Raw genomic sequence first — 22,030 nt, forward strand, 5'->3', positions numbered from 1 at the left:
AGAGGGAAGAAGGTAACAGAAAAGAAGCAGCAAGAGGGAGGTAAAAGAGAGAGATAAATTTTAGGCAAAAAAAAGAGAGATAGAAAAGGTGGTGGTCGGGTTCGGTTGCGGTCGGACTTTAGTGGGTGGTCGTGGGATGTAGAAGATGAAGAATAGGAGGTAAAAAAGTAAATAAATTAATTTTTGGACTCAAGACAAAATTTTCCCTTAAGTCAAATCCTATAGACCCAGTTCTTTATTCCCAAGAGAATTTTCTTTATTCTCCAAAGCCGCGACCTTTTGAAAAAGGAGTTTATCAAGAATCTTAATTTTGAAAAGTTCAAAATCAGTTTCTCATATTATTTTGAAAAGGTTTTCAAAATATGAAAAAGAAAAATAAAATTTTGGAGATTTTTGTCGCGGATTGGTAGTCTGAGACGTCTGGGACTCAGTCCGAGAAGCACTCTCGAACTCTGGCCTAGACCGGCAGGAGATGCATCTTAGGCCACTTCAAGAACATCTTGGGCTTTGGTCGAAACATGTCTTAGGGTCAAAATTCGAGAGTCTCAACTCTTGGTTGAGATATGTCTTAGTTCAAAATCCGAGAGAGTCACCGCTCTTAAATGAAACATGTTTCAGACAAATCCGGTAGGTCTTAGACCTTTTGGCCGAGACAAGACTCGGGCCTTGGGTTGTTTGGGAGTTTTTCTCCGTTTTCTCCTATTTTAGTTCTACGTTTCAATATCTTGACCCGAGCTTATCCAAGGCCCAAAAAGGAATAATCAAACATTGATTTACTAAATCAAAACATGGAGAACAAAGAGAGAGACATAGTGAGATAGAGGGATAGAGTGAAATAGGGATAATGAAAGTGAAAGAGGGATAGTAGAAAAAGAGGATGAAAGACATTGATGAAGAGAAAGGGACAAAGAGAGAGTGAAAGAGAGAGAGAGACAACGAGAGTATGAGGGATAGTGAGAGAGAGGCAAATAATGGTCGTGGTGGTGGTGATTGGAAAAGAAAAAACGAGAAAAATAGATTTGAAAAAATAAAAATAAAGGTCGCTTGCAATAGCAGTTTGTCGGCGACCCTTACCGACATGGAGAAGAAATCTACACAAATTTTTGTACCCCGTGAAAATATTAACAATTTTGTCAAAGGCACCGGTGAGAAGCGGCCCGACCCGACGAGAGTGTCTACAGAGAAAATTTAGGGTCCGTTTGATACGTTAAAATGTGTGAGTAAGAAAACCGATTTCTTTCTCGTGGGTAAGAAAGTCAAGATTTTCTTATGAGAAATGCATTTGTTGCTGTTTGGTAAGGCATTAGAAAATTTGAGAAAAATATTTAAAGGCGCCCCATTTAATATTTTTGGCACCTTTTATATTCATGAAGTGGGGTGCCTTGATTATAACACGAGGCGCTCTTAGAAGTTCCCAAAAAAAAAATTTATAGTAAGATTACTTTTGTTTTACCATGAATAATTACCAGCCACCCGAGATCGATTACCTACAGGCTCGAAGAATCTTTTTCTGCAAAAGCTAAACATAATAACCGATAGGTAATTGGTGTATATAAAGTATTTCTAGTCGATCTTGACAGATGAGAAAAGGTAATGAACGAAATAGTTCGATGAAAGGATTCGCCCAAGCCAGATACTCGAAAGGATGAAAAATAGTTCGATGAAAAGGGTTCCAAAGGGGAGAGTTCCAGCACCAAGAACAAGAAGCCATGATAGGTACTTTCTTTCAGGGATTTCTCGAGGGATTTGGTTGGTTCAGACAGGGTATTGAGTGGGTTCTGCCTTTGTTCCATATAAGCCTCCCAAAAGGGTTAAAGGAACAGAAATGCAGAACCAAAGTGATAACAGAATGAAATATAGAGAGATAGGGATAGCACAAGTGCTCTTGCTGCCCCAAAGAATGAAGTTCAAGGCCGTCAGAATCACAAAAACTATTCCAGGGAAGAAACACGAAACCGACCAGGCAATTGATTTCCACCCTTCTGAAGTCCCCTTGATAGTTATCTATAACCGAACGCCTACATAACCTGCGACAATACCTAGGAAAAGATATAAAATGATCATTCATGTCAACAACATTCCTCGAGAAGCTGGTGACATGAAACCTAGAGCTGCGAATAGTATGGTAACGATAGCCATTCCTAGAACCTGGGCCCCATCTCCAACCATCACACAGAGTAATCTTGGGCAATTTGGCTCTCGAAATACATTACCGACGACAAGCTTCCACCCTGAAAGCTCCTCATTCATCTGTGCTTGGGCTTCTTTGTCTAGTTCCTCATACCTTGTCAAATCCCTCCTCACTGTTTATAAGAATATAACAAAGACTATTCCAGCTAAAAAGAAGATAATCATCAACGAGTTCAAGATTGAGAACCAATGAACACGTGCACCTTCCTTCTTCAAGTAAGCATCCCATCGAGAAGGCCATTTAATATCACTTTTCACAAACTCAACCTCATAAGTAAATGAGATTCACTCTTTCTCTCTAATGATCTGAGATTATCGAGATCAACAGGACGATCGACAGGGTCAACTTTTTCATACATCTTGAGCTTCAACATTGCTTCAGAATCACGTTTAACACTGCAAGGAACAACCTCAAACCCAACTATCTCGTACCCTTTTTGCTTCTTCTCCGGAACCACAGCCATCATCTCATCTCCCGTACCAAGTATTTGCACCCCAGTTACTTCATAATCATGAATCAAAACTTTAAACTTCAAATGATTAATGACGTAATCGTCTTTACCTTGGGATGGAGCCTAACCAACAGGAAACTAGATGGTGACGGATCTCTCGTCTTGAATCGACAAATGGTAATGGATTTCTTCAACTATGGTTTGGTTTGAGTGTGTTTTTTTTTGTCAACCATTTCGAGTTTGTAGCTCATGAGAACATCATCAAATCCAACCCAAAATCAGTGAACAACCCAATACATGGAAGTAGGAAAAATTCAGTGAAACATTTCATCGAACACTTCTTAAGCAATATGTGTGTATATATATATATATATATATATATATATATATATATATATATATATATATATATAAATACCTCCCATTCCAAAATCAGTGAACAACCCAAAATCAGAGTGTAAGGAAGAAGAAGTTGAAGGGAGATGCAGATGGAGCTCAAGAGAGATATTCAGTTAAGAGATATGTAGAGAGATAAACCCAAAACATTTCATGGCAATTGTCGGCGGCAGTAAACCAGGAGATTAGTGTTCATCAACATCTACATCACAAAATCTATTACAATCACAAGCGACGATCATTCATTGTTTCTTTATATGTCAAATGATCTTCAATATGAACCTGTTAGGAATTGCAATGCAACTATTTTAGTTGTCAAGTCTAACTGGAAGGATTTAGAGTTTCTAGGGTTTGTATGTATATTTCTTCAAAAAATTTGATTCTTATACATGTCATTTGAAGAAGTTGAAAAATTTGTTGTTTCTTGTGAAAGAAACCTTTAATTTGAAGGCTGGTGAAGGAAGTGTTGCGTCAGGGACCAATTCATCTGATGAGATGATGATGAAAGTCTCCAATGGAGATCGATGTAGAGGAAGAAACTGTAACAGATCAACCAACTATTCATCAACGGAGATAGAGAGAGAGATATAGAAAAGTTACGGGAGGAGGAGGAGAGAGAGCGTGTTTATTTGAGTGTGAGAATTGGATTTTCTCATCTTTTTTGTGGGAAAAAAAATAAACCTCTTTTCCTACTTTTTTTTCTCATAAGAATTCGGTTTTCTTACTCAAAGGTCCTATCAAACAACAATAAATTCACTTTCTCGAGAAAACGATTTTCTCAGCCACGATTTCTCACGTATCAAACAGACCCTTATTTGTTTTGGCCCAAACTGTCCAAGCCCAGTCGACTTAAATCAGTTTCTCTCTCTTCCCTTAGCCCTAAATCGACCAAAACATCATCTTTTTCATATTTTTGACCGAAGAACACTCTTCTTCTTCTTCTTCCACAACGGTCATCTTCCTCTTCAACTCAACGGTATATCTACTTCTTCTTCTTCTTCACTCCACTTTTTATTCTTAACTTTGTGAATGAATAGGTATGTTTACTTGATTGTAGGTTGTAACAGATAATGAATTTCGTCCAAGGTGGTTGATGGACAATCAAGTAAAGTGGTTGTAGGTATGTTTACTTGATTGTCTACATTCTCTTTTTTCTTTTGAAGTGAAGTTTGTTTTGGATTTTAGATTCTAGGGTTTTTTTGGTAGAGATTGAATTCGTTGTTTTCACTCTATTTATATCTCTAGTAGTTGACACCCCAAAATTCTTAGTGCCCTAAAGTTTTCATAAAATTGTATCTTTTCTATTCTACGTTGGGTTTGTTTAACTGAGCAGGGAAAATCGAACAATTGAGCATTCGGAACAATTTGCACCCTTTAAGAATCTATATAAGAAGTGCTCAAGTGCTAAATAGTTTTTTCTGTATACAGGATGGCAAGTTTTGAGGAGTCTCAAATTGATATTTCTAAAGAGGTCTGTAATCTGTAACATGGATGATTTCCATTGTTGTGTTTCGGATATTTACATTATTTATTGATTTTTTTTTCATTTCTTTGAGTGTTTCTTTTACAGGAAAAAGATAAGCTTGTCGCCGAAATAATTCGTTATGTCCTCTTCAAAACACACCAGAGTTCTGGGTGTCCTATTAAAAGGGATGAACTTACTCAATTGGTAACTAAAAATTATCGCCAGAGAAACCTCCCGGCGGTTGTAATTAAAGAGGCTGTAGATAAACTCTCGAGCATTTTTGGGTACGAAATGAGGGAACTCCAACGTGCTAGGCCTTCGTCTACAAATCAGAATCGTTCTTCACAACAAAGTAAGGAGATAATTATCTGAACGTTTTTTTTTATGTAAAATGTATGTAGGCCATGAAGGTAGTTAGTTACCTTCCTTCGATGAGAGAGTATGATTTTTCTGTTTCACCATATACCTTGCCAAGAAATTCCACTAAGTGGGAACTGTAAATTCCGCGATCCAGATAACGACGAAGTCCGTCCGAGTTTCTGCTGTTAACACGATCATACTGTAGATATCCTTTTTTATCACGTTTGATGTCATCCATCTACAAAATCAAACTCTTTGAGTTTTTTTATGTTTATGTGCACGGTTACGAAAATTGTGCAGTAAATGGAGTGTTCCTGGACCAGTTAGCTTACACGGTGAAACCGTAGTGAAATTTGTTTGATAATAACATTTGCACTTCGTTTGATTTCACGGAACAGAATTGACAAGGATTTATTAAGCCAGTCATAGTTGGTTGGGATAATTCTTCCGTGCTCATTATTAGTGATCATTTAATCATTTTGAACTCCTATTTAAGCTAAAACTTTTCAAAAATCTTGTGAATAAGCAGAACAAAAATTTCACGTACAAAGATGCAAAACGCTAGCTTCTTGGCGGTCTGTTGCGCAAGAACCTTATTTCAATTTCATACCCCCTTGCTTATTCTAATTAGTTCTTTTGATGCAATTGAACCAGATCTTGCAGATACTAAATCATATGTTATTATAAGTAAGCTACCCGCTGATGTATATCAAAAGTATGTCGAAGATCAGGAGAGTTCACATGTGACTGGTTTTACTTTTGTTGTTATGAGCATCGTACATCTTGCTGGAGGCCAAATCCCTGAAGGTATATGCTATTAAGTTTCTTGGTTTCGTAAGTCTAGTCAAATAGTCGTTATATTAGCCATCTTTAGGATAATATTTGTTAGAGTGGCTTAGACATCTGCGGTTTGGTGGTCATTCTTAACCTCATACATGATGGAAACTATCGACTTATTCAACCTTTTAATAGCTTTCTTGATCTCTTTACACTATATATCATGATCAAATATTAGTAATGATCGACGCAGAGAATTTATGGCACCATTTGAAGCGATTAGGACTCCACGAAACTGATGAAAGGCATCCAGTCCTTGGAAACATGAAGCAGGCATTAGAGGCACTCGTTCAACAAAGGTTAGGGCTTTAATTGCTACAAAATGGATTTCTCGAAGATTTTAACATCAGCATCTGTTATTTCTGTAGGTATCTGCAAAAGAACAAAGTTAGCGGTACTGAAGGCAATACTTTGTTTTACGAGCTTGCTGAGAGGGCTTTAGATGAATCAATTAGTGATAGAATGAAAGAATACATATTACAGGTACACTTTTTCTGAAGAGGTTAATGATTTACTGGTTTATTTCTTGGTTTTGCTTATTTCTGTTTGTTGAAATTATTACTTCGAAATATTAGAAATTTAGAATCACTACTTATGCAGTCACACGTTACATTCTGAAATGCCCAAAAGATAGTGAATTTGTTAATGATCAAGTTTATTATAGAGTAGCAACTGATCAGGATATCGATTTCCAGGCAGTAGAGATTAACTCATCAGACAACTGTAATGAACTTATTTTGATCCTTTAACTCAAACGATTTTTATGAGTTAGTAAAGATTCCTGCTGTTCTGCAGAATATAGAGACACTTCTTCGAATGAGTGAATCTAGGCCTTTTAGCTGCAAATTAGTCTGTCAATAATTGAGTACGGTGATTCTTTATCAAAATAAAGATTGCGTATTTATGTTAGGTTAAGTAGTTGATGTTAGGTATTGGATTCTATTGCCAGGGGTGATGAGGGCTAATGTCAGGAAAGATATCAGAGATGGCCTTGCAGGAAACGTTTATTTTAGTCAATATATCGCTAATATCATAGGCCAGAGAGATATCTGTTTTGTCTGGTACATCAAATAGGGTACTCCGCAGCTACATCAACCAACTGAAAGTCTTGGGTATCTCATGATTGAGTTATCTACTTACTAGATGACAGCCAAATAAGTAGGTTTTCCAGTGTTTCAAAATGGCCCGTGAGCCCCCAAAACGACTTGGACGACCCCTTTTAACAGGTCAGAGGAAATGGCATTACCCGTTTAACATCCGTATCTGGCGGGTCTAGGCGCGGTGCGCTGACCATAAACTGGACATACCACCCGGGCATTTCTCATTGTGATCCACTAAAGTTACGTACTGTCTAGACCAAAACCTAGTCAAGTCTGTTTTTCTCTACATAGTTTTCATCTTTTTCACTAAATATATTCTCTTTTTGCTACCGAGTTTGCAGATTGTGAACAAAGATGCCCCTGAGGAGGAAGCTGAAGATTGATGCCCATGGGTAATGAAATTACAAGCTACAACTCTATGTAATTAGATGAAATGATGATAGTTTTGAATAGTGAAACTCTGATAGGCGTAGTAATTCGTCATCTTTTTTTTTTTGTTAAAGGTAGTAATTCGTCATCTTGGTGCTACAAAATTTCCAATCCTGCTCCATAGATCGGATTTGGGTTATTTCCCAAATGGCCCACTTGTTTATGACCAGATTCCAGCTGCCTCATAGTTTACTGAAAATGCCTATATGCCCCCCATTTCTTCTTTTTGTCCGCAGTTAATTTTTTTTTGGACTTTTTCAAGTACCTTTTTTTTATATAATTTCCTCACAGTAGTCTACTTTCTTTCTCTAATAGCCTCCAACTTTGTGATCGGTTTCCTGTCTAGCCTCCAACTTTATCAAAAATACCTAGATAACCCCTTTTTTTAGATTCCGTTATAACACCGTTAACTAGTCATCACCTCTCTAATCCAACTCATCGCCTCTCTCTGCCACCTCATCTTCTCGCCACCGCATCATCTTCACCGGCGAAGGTCGTCGACTAGCCAATTTTTCGGTCGCCGACCTTTAAACATAAAAAAATATATTCATCAATCCTCTCTCTAAAACTTCGGCGAAGGGAAGGCCCTTCGCTGGAGGTGGGTCTGTTCGTGAATAGCAGAACAGCAAGTCTGTTCACGAACCGATCTGTTCGTGAACAGATTATCCGGCGAAGGGCTTTCCCTCCGAGTTTTTAGAGAGAGAGAGGACAGAGTTGTTACAAATTTTCTTTTTTTAATTTTTTAGGGAGAGAGAGGAATGATGAATATTTTTATTCTTTTTATGTTTAAAGGTCGCCGACTGGAAAATTGCCCGGTCGGCGACCTTCGCCGGTGAAGATGATGAGGTGGAAGAGAGAGGCGATGAGTTGGATGAGAGAGAGGTGATGACTAGTTAACGGTGTTATAAAGGAATCTAAAAATGGATGTCATACGGGTATTTTTGATAAAGTAGGGGGTAGGCAAGAAACCGGTCACAAAGTTAGGGGCTATTAGGGAAATAACCCTAATTTTTTTTTCTAAAGTAAAACAGGGCCAGCGTTTTGGGAAAGCAAAATAGGTTGCGAGGTGTGAAGACTTGGTCAATTTTGTTTGACACTTTTATTTTGTAAGTTGTTATAGGGAAATAAAAAACCTCTACTTCACCTCTCTCTCCTACATCTCATCACCTTTCTCTACCACCTCATCGTCTTCTCCGGCGAAAGTCGTCCGCGAACAAGCCATTAAAGGTCTGTTCGCAGAGCTAGATCTGGTGAATCACCAGATCTAGAGAGAGAGGAGAAATATTTTTTAAAAAATAATTTTTTTTTTAGAGAGAAAAAAAGAAATTTTTTTTTTTTATGTTGAAGGTCGCTGGCCGGAAATTTTTTTCGGTCGGCGAACTGGTCAAAGAAGACAGAGATAGAGGTGGGGAGAGAGAGAGGTGGAGGGTTTTTTATTTATATTTTGAAACATATTCCCCATAAAATATGTTTCCTCGGAAAATTTTCAAAATTTTCCATATACAATTTAAAATTTCATACTCCGGAAACTATTTAGCTTTCCCCAAAGCGCTGCCCTAAAACAAGGATCCTCCAGACTTACACTTCACAACAAATCAAAGATCATCTAACTTAACACTAAGATCACAGAGATAAATAATACCAAATTTGTAGTATTCAGCCTTTTAAAACTACTAGGGTATATCCCGTGCCCTAGGGCACGGACACGGACACTTCTATCAATCAAATGTCATGAAATTTATTATTATATTTTATTGAGAGAGAGATTTTTATTAGTTATTATTTTTTTTCTTGTATTATTTTTTTGTTTCTTTTCTCTTAAATTAGTTATTATTTTATTGAGAGAGAGAGATAGAGAGATTTTAATTTCTTTTTTTAACTCTTGAAATTTATTTTGTTTCTTTTTTTCTTAAATTAGTTATTTTATTTCTAAGAAGGAAAGGATTATTGTTTTTTAAATAGGTAACTTTATGTCTACGAAGGACTATGTCTTAAATTTTGAGAAGGGCTTCAAGACAATATCTTTTATAAAAAAAAGATTTTTATTTCTAAGACGAAAATGATTATTGTTTAGACAACATCCTTTATTAAAAAAAGATTTTTATTTCTAAGAAGGATACAGTTATTATTTTTTAAATAGGTAACTTTATCTCTATAAAGGACTATATTTTAAATTTTGAGAAGGGCCTCTAGATAATATGCATAATTAAAAAAGGGTGTTTGTCCCAGTCATCGTTTTCCCTTCTGTTTTATATAATAGATTTTATGCTCATCACACATATATATATATATATATATATATATATATATATATAAATTACTAAATTAAACAGATGAGCAGGAACCAAGAAGGAAAAGTCTTTTTTTTTTTTGAAAACTCGACTACGATCTACGTAACTCGTTACAAGGCATTGATGCATCATGAAGATGTAATAAGCACGATAACCACCTAATTAAACCAAGAATGAAAGAGGCCTAAAGCCCAACAACAAATAGGCCTAAAGACTGACAAATTATTACATTGTTTATATCCTAAATTACATAGGATAAATCTTGGCGGCAACTGTTTCCACCGAGACTCCATCCCACGACTTGATTGGCTTAAGAGGGGTGTCCAACCGTTACAGCAAAAGATGGTGAAGAAGGAAAAGTTATTATAAGAAAAATTAGTAGTGTTGATTTGAAGATTACAAATTTCGTATCATCGTCTGATCCTCTTTGAATGAGCCAAGAAATACTTGTATTTTTAGAAAAAAAAATTGTTGAGTTAATTCCTATTTGGCCCCTACTTTGTGACCAGCTTCAAATATGGCCTCCAAAATTCTGTAAATTCAAATATGACCCCCTATTCTCACACAAATGCCATAACTACCCCTCCTATTAATGTATTTCCAAAATAAAATAAAAAAGAAAACCTAAATGCCACCTCACTTCCCTCTCCACCACTCATCTCTCTCCACGTCACCTCTCTCTCCAACTCATCACTCTCTTCTCCGATGAAGGTCGCCGGTCGGAAAATTTTCAGGCCGGCGACCTTCAAACTTAAAAAAAAAAAGTTTTTTTTTCACTCATCTCTCTCTCTCTAAAAATTCCGGCGAAGGGGGTTTCCCTTCGCCGGAATCTGGTCTGTTGAAGAATTCCCTTCGGCGAAGGGAAACCCCCTTCGCCGGAATTTTTAGAGAGAGAGAGAGATGAGTGAAAAAAAAAAGATTTTTTTTTTTAAGTTTGAAGGTCGCCGGCCGGAGGCGACCTTCATCGGAGAAGAGAGTGATGAGTTGGAGAGAGAGAGAGAGGTGAGTTGGTGAGAGAGATGAGTGGTGGAGAAGGAAGTGATGTGGAATTTAGGTTTTTTATTTTATTTTGAAAATACATTAATAGGAGGGGCAGTTATGACATTTGTATGAAAATAGGAGGTCATATTTGAATTTACAGAATTTTGGGGGCCATATTTGAAGCTGGTCACAAAATAGGGGGCCAAATAGGAATTAACTCTTTTGGATTTTAGGAGATTCTGATATCTGGTGTTTTTCCTCAAAAAAAAAATATCTGGTGTTTTACTTTGTTTTACACCAGTGACGAGCTTGAAGTCGAAAAAGAGAAAGAGTTTTTTTTCGAGTGAGGCTATTAAAAGGAAAAGTCTAAAAGAAAATTAACAATATCCACCAGCCTTTGGTGCAGTGGTTGGACACCCCTTTTAAACCCATGAGATCGTGGGATCGAATCTCGCTGGAAGTAGTTTGCCATCAAGATTTATCCCATCTAATTTGGACGGTAAATAAAATAAATAATGTAATACATTGGTCGGACTTTAGGCCTTTTTCATGTTGTCGGACTTTAGACCTCTATCATTCATGGTTTCAATTAGGCGGATATGTGTCACATCTTTATGATGTATTAATGCCTCGTAACCACTAACGTAGACCGTAGTCGAATTCTCAAAAAAAAAAAAAAATTCAAGCGATGGACATGAAAGAATGGTCATATGGCCATTTCAGTGAACCAGGAGCCATGCTGGAATCCGGTCATAAAATAAGGGTTCATTTAAGAAATAACTCTTTTGAATTTTCTTCTACATAAAGGTTTAAAAGTGTACATTTCTTATTCATATCATGGCCTCGCAACACTGATCACATGAATTTATACTTTTGCTGTTACTTAAAATACAGTTCTTTTTTTGTAACATTTTCGATTGTAACCGTAATTTTTTGTAATGGAAAATAGGTGTTAGCTCATTTATTCGTTATATTTCAAATAACATATTTCACAAACACCATTGCAAATCTTTAAAACAAATATTTGTAAGAATTTTCAAAATTTATTTTCGTTTTTACACGCACCATCTGCTAATCTTACCAACAAATATTTCCAAAACTCGAAAAAGAAAAAAAAAAGTTATTTTTTGCAAATTGCAAACACCATTTACAAATCTTACAAACAGGTATCTCAGAAAATAACGAAAATATAAAAATGTTAACCAAAGGATTGTATTTAACTTTTGTCTACTGTTGGATCACGGGGTCTGGCCGCTTTATGTGCACCGCTGGGTTACAACTGCTTTGTGCACGGTTGGCAATCAGATATATTCGAAGACTATCTCGCAATCATCCAAAATGTGAGGACCAAAGTGTAAAATATTGGGTTTTTACCTAAGCCAGTTCTTACATCTTTAAAGCCTCAGGATGAAATTTTTGTGATTGAAATTTAACGGAGATTGAATAGAAAGAAAGGGAATAAGTTAAAGGACTTTCAAAATGTAGTTATGGATTTTGGCATGTAAATCTCTTTCTCTTTGTGGAAATTCTTAGATGAAGATATTGTATTAACTTAATTAATCCTTTGCATGTAGAAAGACTGGTAAGAAATCAGATAAGATTCTTGAAGGGAGTATAACCTTACAACTAAAGCATTTAAATCAAGGTAAATTAGAATCAATAGTTATGGAATTAACTTATTCTTTAAATTCTAAGATTTTATGAAGAAAAGGTCGGGGGTGTTTATGTTCATGTGATTTTGGTTAAATGACTAAGTCTAGAGAATGTAATGGCAGAAAGTATGAGTTTGAGTTTGAGTTAAATTTCAAATTTAAGCTTTGTGTTAAAATGAGGGATTGTGTAATGGAGTATGTGTTGGAAATTTGGACAAGTTATTAAGTAATCTATTTTATAAAATCAGAAATTAATTTTATAATATTTGAATTTGAAATTTATGTCTAATAGTTATATCTTTTGATAAATTATATGGAGAGAAATCTCTTTTTGTGAAAAGATTTTGTACTTGAAAAATGTCTCTTTGTTTTCTATAAATAAAGTTTTCTCTAAACAAACTAGATGATGATGAAACAATATGTAGAAACAATATCGAAAAACCTTTGCTATTCTCATTATGTTCTAATGCTCCTTAAGTGAAATCTCCACAAGTTACTTGGTGTAGTTTCACAAAGGCTTGGCATATCTTGGGAAGCAATTTGCCTTGTAACCTTCAAGTAATCTCGAGCGAGAGGGGGCAAATAATGCTTTAAGGAAAGTGTACCTAGTACACGTTTCAAGCCTCTAATCTTCATCCCTCTTTTATTCATCATTATTTGTATTCAAAGACAACATGTCTAACAATCTTAAAGCATTATTTTGTGGAGATTGAGGCTACTATGATAAGAATCAAAATGAATAAGTTTGGGCATGGGTCAAGTTGCAGTTTTCTGTGGGGTTCAAATCTTATTCCATGAGTTAGATAGGAATGGTTAGTTTCACAAAGGAACTTGGTATTAGACGATATTTGTTGTTTTGAAAAATTGAAGTAGTTGATCCTATTCATTCATAAAGATAACATTGTATAAGAAAACAAAGAAAGAAAATATTATAGTTTAGATTCAAAGTATTCATGGAGATGGACGTCAACACCAAATTCTCGATGATGATATAATGCAAAGAAGTAAAGATTCCGAAGTCCTTAAAAATCCATCCATTGGAGCGATTCCTTCGAAAATGTACTAGACAAAGGACTTACATACTAAAAGATAGAAGGACAAACATTAATCAGATAAGTTTTCTTTTCTCTTTTATTTATCTTTACGAAATTTGTGTTTTATCTATGTTGGTGGAGGTGACCTTTAGAATCAGAATATGGACAATTTGTCCATGCATAAGTTACATAGTTATGGAAAAAATGGCATCATCCGTTTGAACTTCTTCTTTGTTGTTTCTTTACCCTAGACATGGGTCATAAAGGTTGAGGGTAAATTAATGAATACTTGGGGTGTATCAACAAGGAAGGTTCAAACTTTATCTGAAACACAATTTGGAGTGCAAGTACATTTGTTTATGAGAACCGAAAGAGGGCCATGAAATGAGTGTAGTATTATCTAACAATCTAACATGATGCATCTAACTAACCATTATAATTAGAAAGCATCATATGGTTACTATGATTTGAATAGAGGTGACTATTCATAAGGCAACTTGGGTTTTTTCCAATGTCCTTGGAATGATCAATGGTTGTAGGAAATATTGGGAAATAAATTTGAACGACAGAAAATTAATTAATAAATGAAGAAATAAGAGAGATCCTTAATTTCAAAAGTCCACAACAATAAGTCTGTTGAGACAGAGACTTCGGAATCAAACTTGGCTAAGGTATGTTTCCGTATTAGTTAATTGATCTGAGTTGTTTGTCTAATGTTTATAGCAAGTGGATGATGGTACACTATTACTGGTTTAATCTTTTTGAACCATCTACATACATTGTGTTATAGAATGCACGGTTAAGTCATTCGTATTTCATGAACCTTAACACTTATTTGTTATTTTATACGGTAATGTTTGTGAGATTATGGTACATAAGATTCATGAACCAATTAATCAACATCATATGTTACTCACATTTTATAAGTTGCATAAAATTGGTGCTGGTGTATTTCGATTAATCAATGTTTTGGCTATGCACTATATGTGTTAGAGTACTATTGATTAATATTTGGAGTTATAGTGTATCAATGGAAAATAGATTATAATCTCTTTGACATAGATTTAGGTGCAAGAGCAAAGGTATCTTATGTTTGATATATTTGTAATTGTTATAAGAGGCATGTCAGCATATGTATACGAGTAAATTTTAGTCACATGTAATACTACATAGTGTGAAGCATGTTCCTGCATAAACTTGACTCAATCAATGTGAAGATCATTAGATTGAAAATCTTCCATCAACTTTACAATGTTGTGCACCTAATTATCTTGGGATATTTAAAGTATAATACCCAATGTCAAATAATTAGATTTGGAATATAGTGTAAAATGAACCAAGGAATGTGAGTATTTGAGAATTGATTTTAGTAAATTCTCAAACTCTCAATGATGCTACAAAAGTAGCATAAGTGAAGTTATAAATTGGATTTATTTGTGTTGTTCTCTTATTATTCAACACGAAACTAAAATAGTGAGGGTGTCTAATCTCTAATGTTTGACACAAAACTTGAAATAGTGGGAGTTAATATCTTTGTTAATCAAGGAGGATTACATATATACTAACTTATAAATTCAAAATAGTGGGGGTAATTCATATTCATGAGATGATACTTGAAAGAGATAACAAAGTGGTAACAATCTTGACATTAGAGTGGCCAATCTAATATCAAGAGGATTGTTGTTACATGTTAAAAGAAGATCAATATTTTTCGATTCTAAATGAGATTTTGAAAAAAATTATTATATATTCAAAATGTGTTGAATATAATTAGTTTTTTTTTTATTTTGGAATCCAATATCAATTTGAAAATATGAGAAAATTTTTGAGAAAGTTTATAATAGTGACAAATCACTTGAATATGTACATATGGTAAATCAAATAAAAATGTAGACGTCAATGTGAAATACATAATTCAAGATAGAATTAATAGTGTTACATTTGCAAAATGTAAACATCGTTTATCAAATCTCTGACGAGAGATATGCTTAAACGTTAACATCTAGAGAGATGGGGTTGAAACTCTTTACGTAAAAGTCACCATTGACGGCAACCCAACCTAACACTAGGAAATGACTAGTCTTAGGTTCAATGGGTAACAACAAGTCATTGATAAGTGGCTAGTTTCAACACTTAAATTTTATATTTAACCCTATCTAGGATGATAAGTGTTGGTTGTTACGGTTTGAGGTTGAGTTTAGAACTCTTAATGAAGTTCAGTCAAAGACAAGTATCTCTAAAGTAGCAAAGATACTGGAAGAACTTCAACTATGTGAACTTAGAGGTGGTGCCGCCTCTCATTAGATTTAGAGTTTATCTAAGGAGAGTTCATGAAACCAAGAAGCACATGGCCATATAAGTGCTAAGCGAGAAACGTGTGGAGCAAAAGAACAAATGTATTGTGTGTGTGGTGTTACCGGTTTTATCACAAGGAATAACTGGTTCAAAGCTACAAGCTACCTGGGATTTCGATAAAACTTTGTGCACTTACACTAAGGTATGGTTCAAATCGAAAGATACCATACTTTATGCACTAATACTAATATATTTAGTTTGGCAAAGGAGTTCTATTAATAATTGTCCAAGTGGGGGATTGTTGGAAATTTGGACAAGTTATTAAGTAATCTATTTTATAAAATCAGAAATTAATTTTATAATATTTGAATTTGAAATTTATGTCTAATAGTTATATCTTTTGATAAATTATATGGAGAGAAATCTCTTTTTGTGAAAAGATTTTGTACTTGAAAAATGTCTCTTTGTTTTCTATAAATAAAGTTTTCTCTAAACAAACTAGATGATGATGAAACAATATGTAGAAACTGTTGGAATCAGAGCCAATTTATGATCAGTTTTATTAGTCAAAATCAGAAGATGGACATACCATTGTATTCCTCTCGTCGAGCTCTTCAATTTAGAGTCAAAAATCGCTCAAATCCGATTTCGTATGAATGAGATATGCTCGATCAAAATTTTGATGGGGTTATGACTTGATTTAGGCGATTGGTGGGAACACTTCGGGATCATCCAAGGGATGACGTTTAGTCCGCCCTTTGCACTCAAGATCTAACAGATATTATTGCAACCGTCGTCTCCCTTAAGCCAACTGTCACCAGTAGTGTCCCAAATCCAACAGACACGTCCCTAAAACATGTATCCATTCAATTCCTATTTATTTGACTCAAAACATCTCCGAAAAAAGATCTGTTTTTTCCATTAGATTCGTACTTGTTAAGAGTCTATTCCAGAGCACTTAGAAAAGATAGTCAGTTCAAGTTAATGGGGCATTCTCTTCCAAGAAGTTCATATTACTTTTAAGAGTTCGTCAGACTTTCGATAACAAGACGTACCATCTATACTTCGAAAGTGTACTCCGTTTTATCCTGGGAGACTAACACCATTACTGTTGGTACTGTATACAGGGTGTATATTGTCTTAAGGTAAGAGGTATCCTCGACTCGGAGTTAGTAAATCTTCTTACCATTTTCTTTAGTTATTTATTATTTTTTTTTCTTTCGATTTTGCTTGATTCAAAGAAATAAATCTAGTATCGGGAAAGCCAGAATACATTGACATGTCTTTTCTCTAAGAATAGATTCGATAAGTCTTATGATTTATCTCTCATTGATAGAATGAATAACCAAGTATATCTAGACAAGATTGTTTTGTTATAATGGAACACCGTAAACAACAATCTTAAGACAATATAAATCATCGATTTCGGGGTCCATTCTTGACCATTTTAATCTTGTTTGCCTACTGGATCTCTAAATTTTTATGTTGAGAAAATAACATACACTTTTGTTGTGGTGAACCCAGTAGTAAAACTCCAAATTAAAAAAATGGATTATACCCGAGTGGGTGATACCTCATTATGCAAATAAAAACATAAAACAGATAAGTTTTCTTTCTGAACTATTAATTTATTAAGTAATGGAAACCAAGTTACATTGATGTTGGGTAGTTGGTATCCACTTCCTTCTGCTGGTATGTCCAAGTTATATTGATTTGTTCCAGAAATGTCAGAAAAGTAATGAACCACACACATCATTTTTCTCAATAACATGAGCGCAACTACACAGTCACAAATTGTGTGTGGACTTTACTTTTTCATGGTGCAAGTGGAAGATAAGAAAAAAAAATGAAGGATGAGAAAGAAAGGAACTAAGGGAAATGATAGAGTGACTTAGAAATTGGTACTTAGAGGGTGACATATTTCCTCATTTAGAAATAAAAGCGGTCCCCACCGTAGTCAAACTTTGAAAAAATCTTGTCTTTTAGTGATTCCACATCAGCTGGGCATTAAAATGCCCAAAAAATTTGGGCTCTCTAGCATCTCCCAGGAACTAATATGCCAACAATGCATTGATTATACTTGTACGTCTGAAGTAATCAAGTATCATAAATCAGATAAGTCCTATTATCTCTCTGATCTCTAACCCAAAACTAGTTATATAATTTTGTCTTCATGCATATTGTGAGGGTTCTAATTCTTTATATTAGTTATGAATGCATACTTTGATGAACTTGAAAGGGTGCATACTTTGATGAACTTGAAAGGGTGCATACATTTGAACGGACACCAAAAATCTGTCTCATAATACAGTTCTTTGTTGGTGCTGGTTGAAGTTAGGTTACTGGATAAAAGGTTGTGATTATTCACTTTGTTAAAAAATAGGTCATAAGGGAGAGTAAAAGAAGTTAAATTTACCAATTTTGATTTTGTTAACAAGAGAGAAATGGGATTACACTCACTTTCTTGTATTATGATTATACTGACATGCAATACAAAAGGAATGAGGTGAAACAACAGGGAAAGTATTGGAGGCAAGTCCTACATAGGGGTCGAAGACCATCAAGATCCGGATATCAGTTGTGTTTGAAAGGACTTGAAGATCATGAATTGAGACCCAACAGACATGAATATTTGTTATATATATATATAATATATATATAATATATATATATATATATTATATAAAACACAATGGAGTTTTTTGAGGTGGACCGTAGATTTATGTTTTGGATATTCACGTCCGTCCGATATTGATCAAGAATTGTCTAATCTAACCACTAAAATTGAATTTCAAACCCACTAAAACAGAAATTCCTTAATTCTCTCCTATTGAATTTCAAGTCGTTAGACGTCTCTTAAAATGCTTTCGTGTAATGCTTCCTTTAGAACCGATCTAGGGAAAAGCATGCTTGTGATGTTTAACTAATCTAAGTGCATGGAAAGCATAATACGTATATGCAGGGTGGATAATGTTACAGTTCATGCCTTTAAGTTGAGAAGGATTAGTTAAAATTCTTTGGATCATCTATATATATCATGAACTAGAATGCATGGTTGTTTCATCCCTACATCATGAACTTCCACACTACGTTGTTTTTGCTTAACAAATTTTAATGATATTGCTTCTTACATGATGGGGTATAAAATTCTGGACCAATTTACAAATTAAACTATGATTAGTTATTTTGCAATAGTTTGGAATTCCATTAATTTTTTACACCAATTTATTTTTAAGAATGTGAAGTAATAGTGGTGATGGGATGTGATATTTGCAAATATAATTTTTGAATGTTAAGTTCATATTGGAATATAACTGAACATATAATCCTGTAGTGAGACAGTATCAAATCTTTATATTTGAAAAAGGTGGATGTATGTAACTTATTGAAAATAAGATACTTTTAGAAAATGTGGATTTCTGGAAAGAACTTCCAACGTCTTTGTTCTTTGTGAATTGATGAGGATTCCATAAAGTGATGCAATACTGATATACCCAACCATGGGCTAGCATGTAAGCAAAGATACAATGCATAAACCAGTGATTGTGAAATTTGGTGGTTCATTGTTGGGATGCTAGTGATTTCAAATGGTCACTCACTGGATGTCTCTGTTTCACGTTTCTTGCAAAAAAAAAAAAAAAAAAAAAGTAAATATATTGTGATATTGGATACAATTATGTGTTAATTTATTTTAAAGTGGATAATTCAAATTCGAGATTTGGGTACGTGGTACGTATCTTATAATTAGTAGGAGTGATTCGATAAGGAACAGATGATTAGCAAAACAAATATAGTTGATTTGAAGAACTCAAATGATGTTTGATTTATTTAAGAAAAAAAAAAAAAAAAAAAAGGAAACTTTTGTGCTAAACGAAGAAATGTTAGTTTGGATAATAAAGGAGAAGAAAATAGTTCCCCTGAAATGTGGGGGGTCAGATACTCTTCAGTAACCATATGGAGCTATATATGGAAAATTTCAAGAATAAGAGAAAGTATCCTCCAAATGTGAGGTTGGGTCGTAAAAGGACCAGCATGTCATGTAATGACAACAGACTCTCCAAATTCTGTGTGAAGATAAAACGACATTAGAAAAATATTACATTGACGTAAGACTAATAGAATGCGAAGTATGGTTCGTGTGATTTATGTTTTTTGAGAACTACAAGAAAGCATTCACAAGCCATGACAAGATGAAAAGCATCTAGCGTGTGAATGTCTAAGTACATAGAGCTCACTCAAAATTCACCAAACAAACGAGGAAAAGTTCTTCCCCTTTATATGAAAAGGTAAGATTTTTGTTTGCTGTCTTCCCTCTTTGATTAGTAATACAAAAGGGTATGATGTGATTTATAATTGATTAATGAATCACTAAATCGGGTTGGTGAATCAAACTATTTGTTTGGACTCGTGGAGTACACATAGTGTTTTAGTATCCGATAGGATTCTAAATTTGGTTGTACATATGATAGCGTATAGATAGAAAACAACAACTGAATCATATCATAAAATTCCTTAAAAGGCAGACGTGCAAAGCTATGTCGAGAATGAAATCTTAAAGGCCTTGAAGGATTCATTGCTCTGAAATAGCAGTGGAAATAGGCAAAAATAGTAGTTGCCAAATTTCCTGGAGGATATTTATGTATGGTCCAAAGCCAGTGCATGCGTACAACTTAAGGAGTTGCTGCATAAGCACTAGATGCGGTAAGTCTTGAAAATATTACAGACTAATGCCGCAAAACAATTGCTCTCAAACTGGTGACATAAACCATTATTATGTCAAAATAGAAGACACCTTATGGATCCGTATAAAAATAAAGGTGACATAGAGAAGCTAAAATTGCATCATCAAGAGGAATGGGGCTAAACGCCTAAAGTAAATGAGTAAAGGCATGATGAAACTCTACCTAGAAGATTGGAGATCCCATGATCTAGGTTCAAAGGGCAACTGAAGTTATATCCTGACTCGAAAGTAACACTGAACGAGATTTTATCTCTTTCCCGTTCCTAAGATGATATCAGTGTTGCCTGCATTAGAGAGGCTAAGCTTAAAAGCTTTTAATAACTCCGAAAAGACTTAGAATCAACTTCTGAACTAAAGGTATAGCAGGATACCTAAGTAGGAAAAACCTATATGTGTGAGAATTGTGGCCGATTCTATGAGAAGGTCGTGTTAGGCTGACTTCTCTAGTAACACACATGAAAACCGGGATCGTTCATGGCCGAAAAGAACAAAACCGAGAACTTGCATAAGTAAGAAACTAGTTGTGTGATAACTATATTGATTTACAGTAACCAGGACTCAGTTCAAGACATAAAGTTCACTGTTGTCCTTGTAAACCATGTAGATATTCACTAAGAAAGGTTCAAAGCCAAAAGCTACCTCTTCCGATGCAGCAAAATTTCGCATATGAACTTCAATTTGTCACTGTCAATATATAAGTCTAGTATAGGGTTACATAGATCTCGAATATCCATTCATGTGGGGGATTGTTGGAATCGAAGCCGATTTATGATCAGTTTTATTAGTCAAAATCAGAAGATGGACATACCATTGTATTCCTCTCGTCGAGCTCTTCAATTTAGAGTCAAAAATCGCTCAAATCCGATTTCGTATGAATGAGATATGCTCGATCAAAATTTTGATGGGGTTATGACTTGATTTAAGCGATTGGTGGGAACACTTCGGGATCATCCAAGGGATGACGTTTAGTCCGCCCTTTGCACTCAAGATCTAACAGATATTATTGCAACCGTCGTCTCCCTTAAGCCAACTGTCACCAGTAGTGTCCCAAATCCAACAGACACGCCCCTAAAACATGTATCCATTCAATTCCTATTTATTTGACTCAAAACATCTCCGAAAAAAGATCTGTTTTTTCCATTAGATTCGTACTTGTTAAGAGTCTATTCCAGAGCACTTAGAAAAGATAGTCAGTTCAAGTTAATGGGGCATTCTCTTCCAAGAAGTTCATATTACTTATAAGAGTTCGTCAGACTTTCGATAACAAGACGTACCATCTATACTTCGAAAGTGTACTCCGTTTTATCCTGGGAGACTAACACCATTACTGTTGGTACTGTATACAGGGTGTATATTGTCTTAAGGTAAGAGGTATCCTCGACTCGGAGTTAGTAAATCTTCTTACCATTTTCTTTAGTTATTTATTATTTTTTTTCTTTCGATTTTGCTTGATTCAAAGAAATAAATCTAGTATCGGGAAAGCCAGAATACATTGACATGTCTTTTCTCTAAGAATAGATTCGATAAGTCTTATGATTTATCTCTCATTGATAGAATGAATAACCAAGTATATCTAGACAAGATTGTTTTGTTATAATGGAACACCGTAAACAACAGAAACAATATCGAAAAACCTTTGCCATTCTCATTATGTTCTAATGCTCCTTAAGTGAAATCTCCACAAGTTACTTGGTGTAGTTTCACAAAGGCTTGTCATATCTTGGGAAGCAATTTGCCTTGTAACCTTCAAGTAATCTCGAGCGAGAGGGGGCAAATAATGCTTTAAGGAAAGTGTACCTAGTACACG

General features: G+C 34.9%; 1 protein-coding gene and 1 pseudogene across 3 annotated transcripts; one reads left to right on the top strand and one right to left on the bottom strand.

Annotated features, from left to right (window-relative positions):
* Positions 1-1,563: 1,563 nt before the first annotated feature.
* LOC147530849 (transmembrane 9 superfamily member 12 pseudogene) lies at positions 1,564-2,763 on the bottom strand (annotated as a pseudogene).
* Positions 2,764-3,855: 1,092 nt separating this feature from the next.
* LOC147530850 (melanoma-associated antigen G1-like protein) lies at positions 3,856-7,541 on the top strand. Of its 3 annotated transcripts, none has more exons than XR_015227403.1 (9): positions 3,856-4,014; positions 4,096-4,158; positions 4,467-4,509; positions 4,609-4,855; positions 5,518-5,670; positions 5,894-5,999; positions 6,069-6,183; positions 7,142-7,269; positions 7,304-7,541. XR_015227403.1 is itself a non-coding variant. In XM_086646869.1 (8 exons), exons 3-8 carry the CDS (start codon positions 4,468-4,470, stop codon positions 7,181-7,183), a joined length of 705 nt encoding a protein of 234 aa, XP_086502995.1. In that variant the 5' UTR covers positions 3,856-4,014; positions 4,096-4,158; position 4,467; the 3' UTR covers positions 7,184-7,333. The 3 variants fall into 3 exon arrangements, 1 of the variants encoding a protein (XP_086502995.1); XR_015227404.1 differs by having other exon boundaries at positions 3,871-4,014; positions 4,106-4,158; XM_086646869.1 differs by having other exon boundaries at positions 7,142-7,333.
* The last annotated feature ends 14,489 nt before the right edge of the window (positions 7,542-22,030 follow it).

This window comes from Eschscholzia californica, unplaced genomic scaffold, assembly GCF_041429995.1.
Source record: "Eschscholzia californica isolate CP2 unplaced genomic scaffold, dmEscCali1.0.p SCAF_6, whole genome shotgun sequence".
NCBI lineage: Eukaryota > Viridiplantae > Streptophyta > Magnoliopsida > Ranunculales > Papaveraceae > Eschscholzia > Eschscholzia californica.

Coding starts and splice junctions, on each gene's coding strand:
- LOC147530850 (XM_086646869.1), top strand. CDS start 4,468: ATGGCAAGTTTTGAGGAGTCTCAAATTGATATTTCTAAAGAG. Junction 6,000..6,068: donor GAGGCACTCGTTCAACAAAG/GTTAGGGCTTTA, acceptor TTATTTCTGTAG/GTATCTGCAAAAGAACAAAG. Junction 6,184..7,141: donor TGAAAGAATACATATTACAG/GTACACTTTTTC, acceptor CCGAGTTTGCAG/ATTGTGAACAAAGATGCCCC.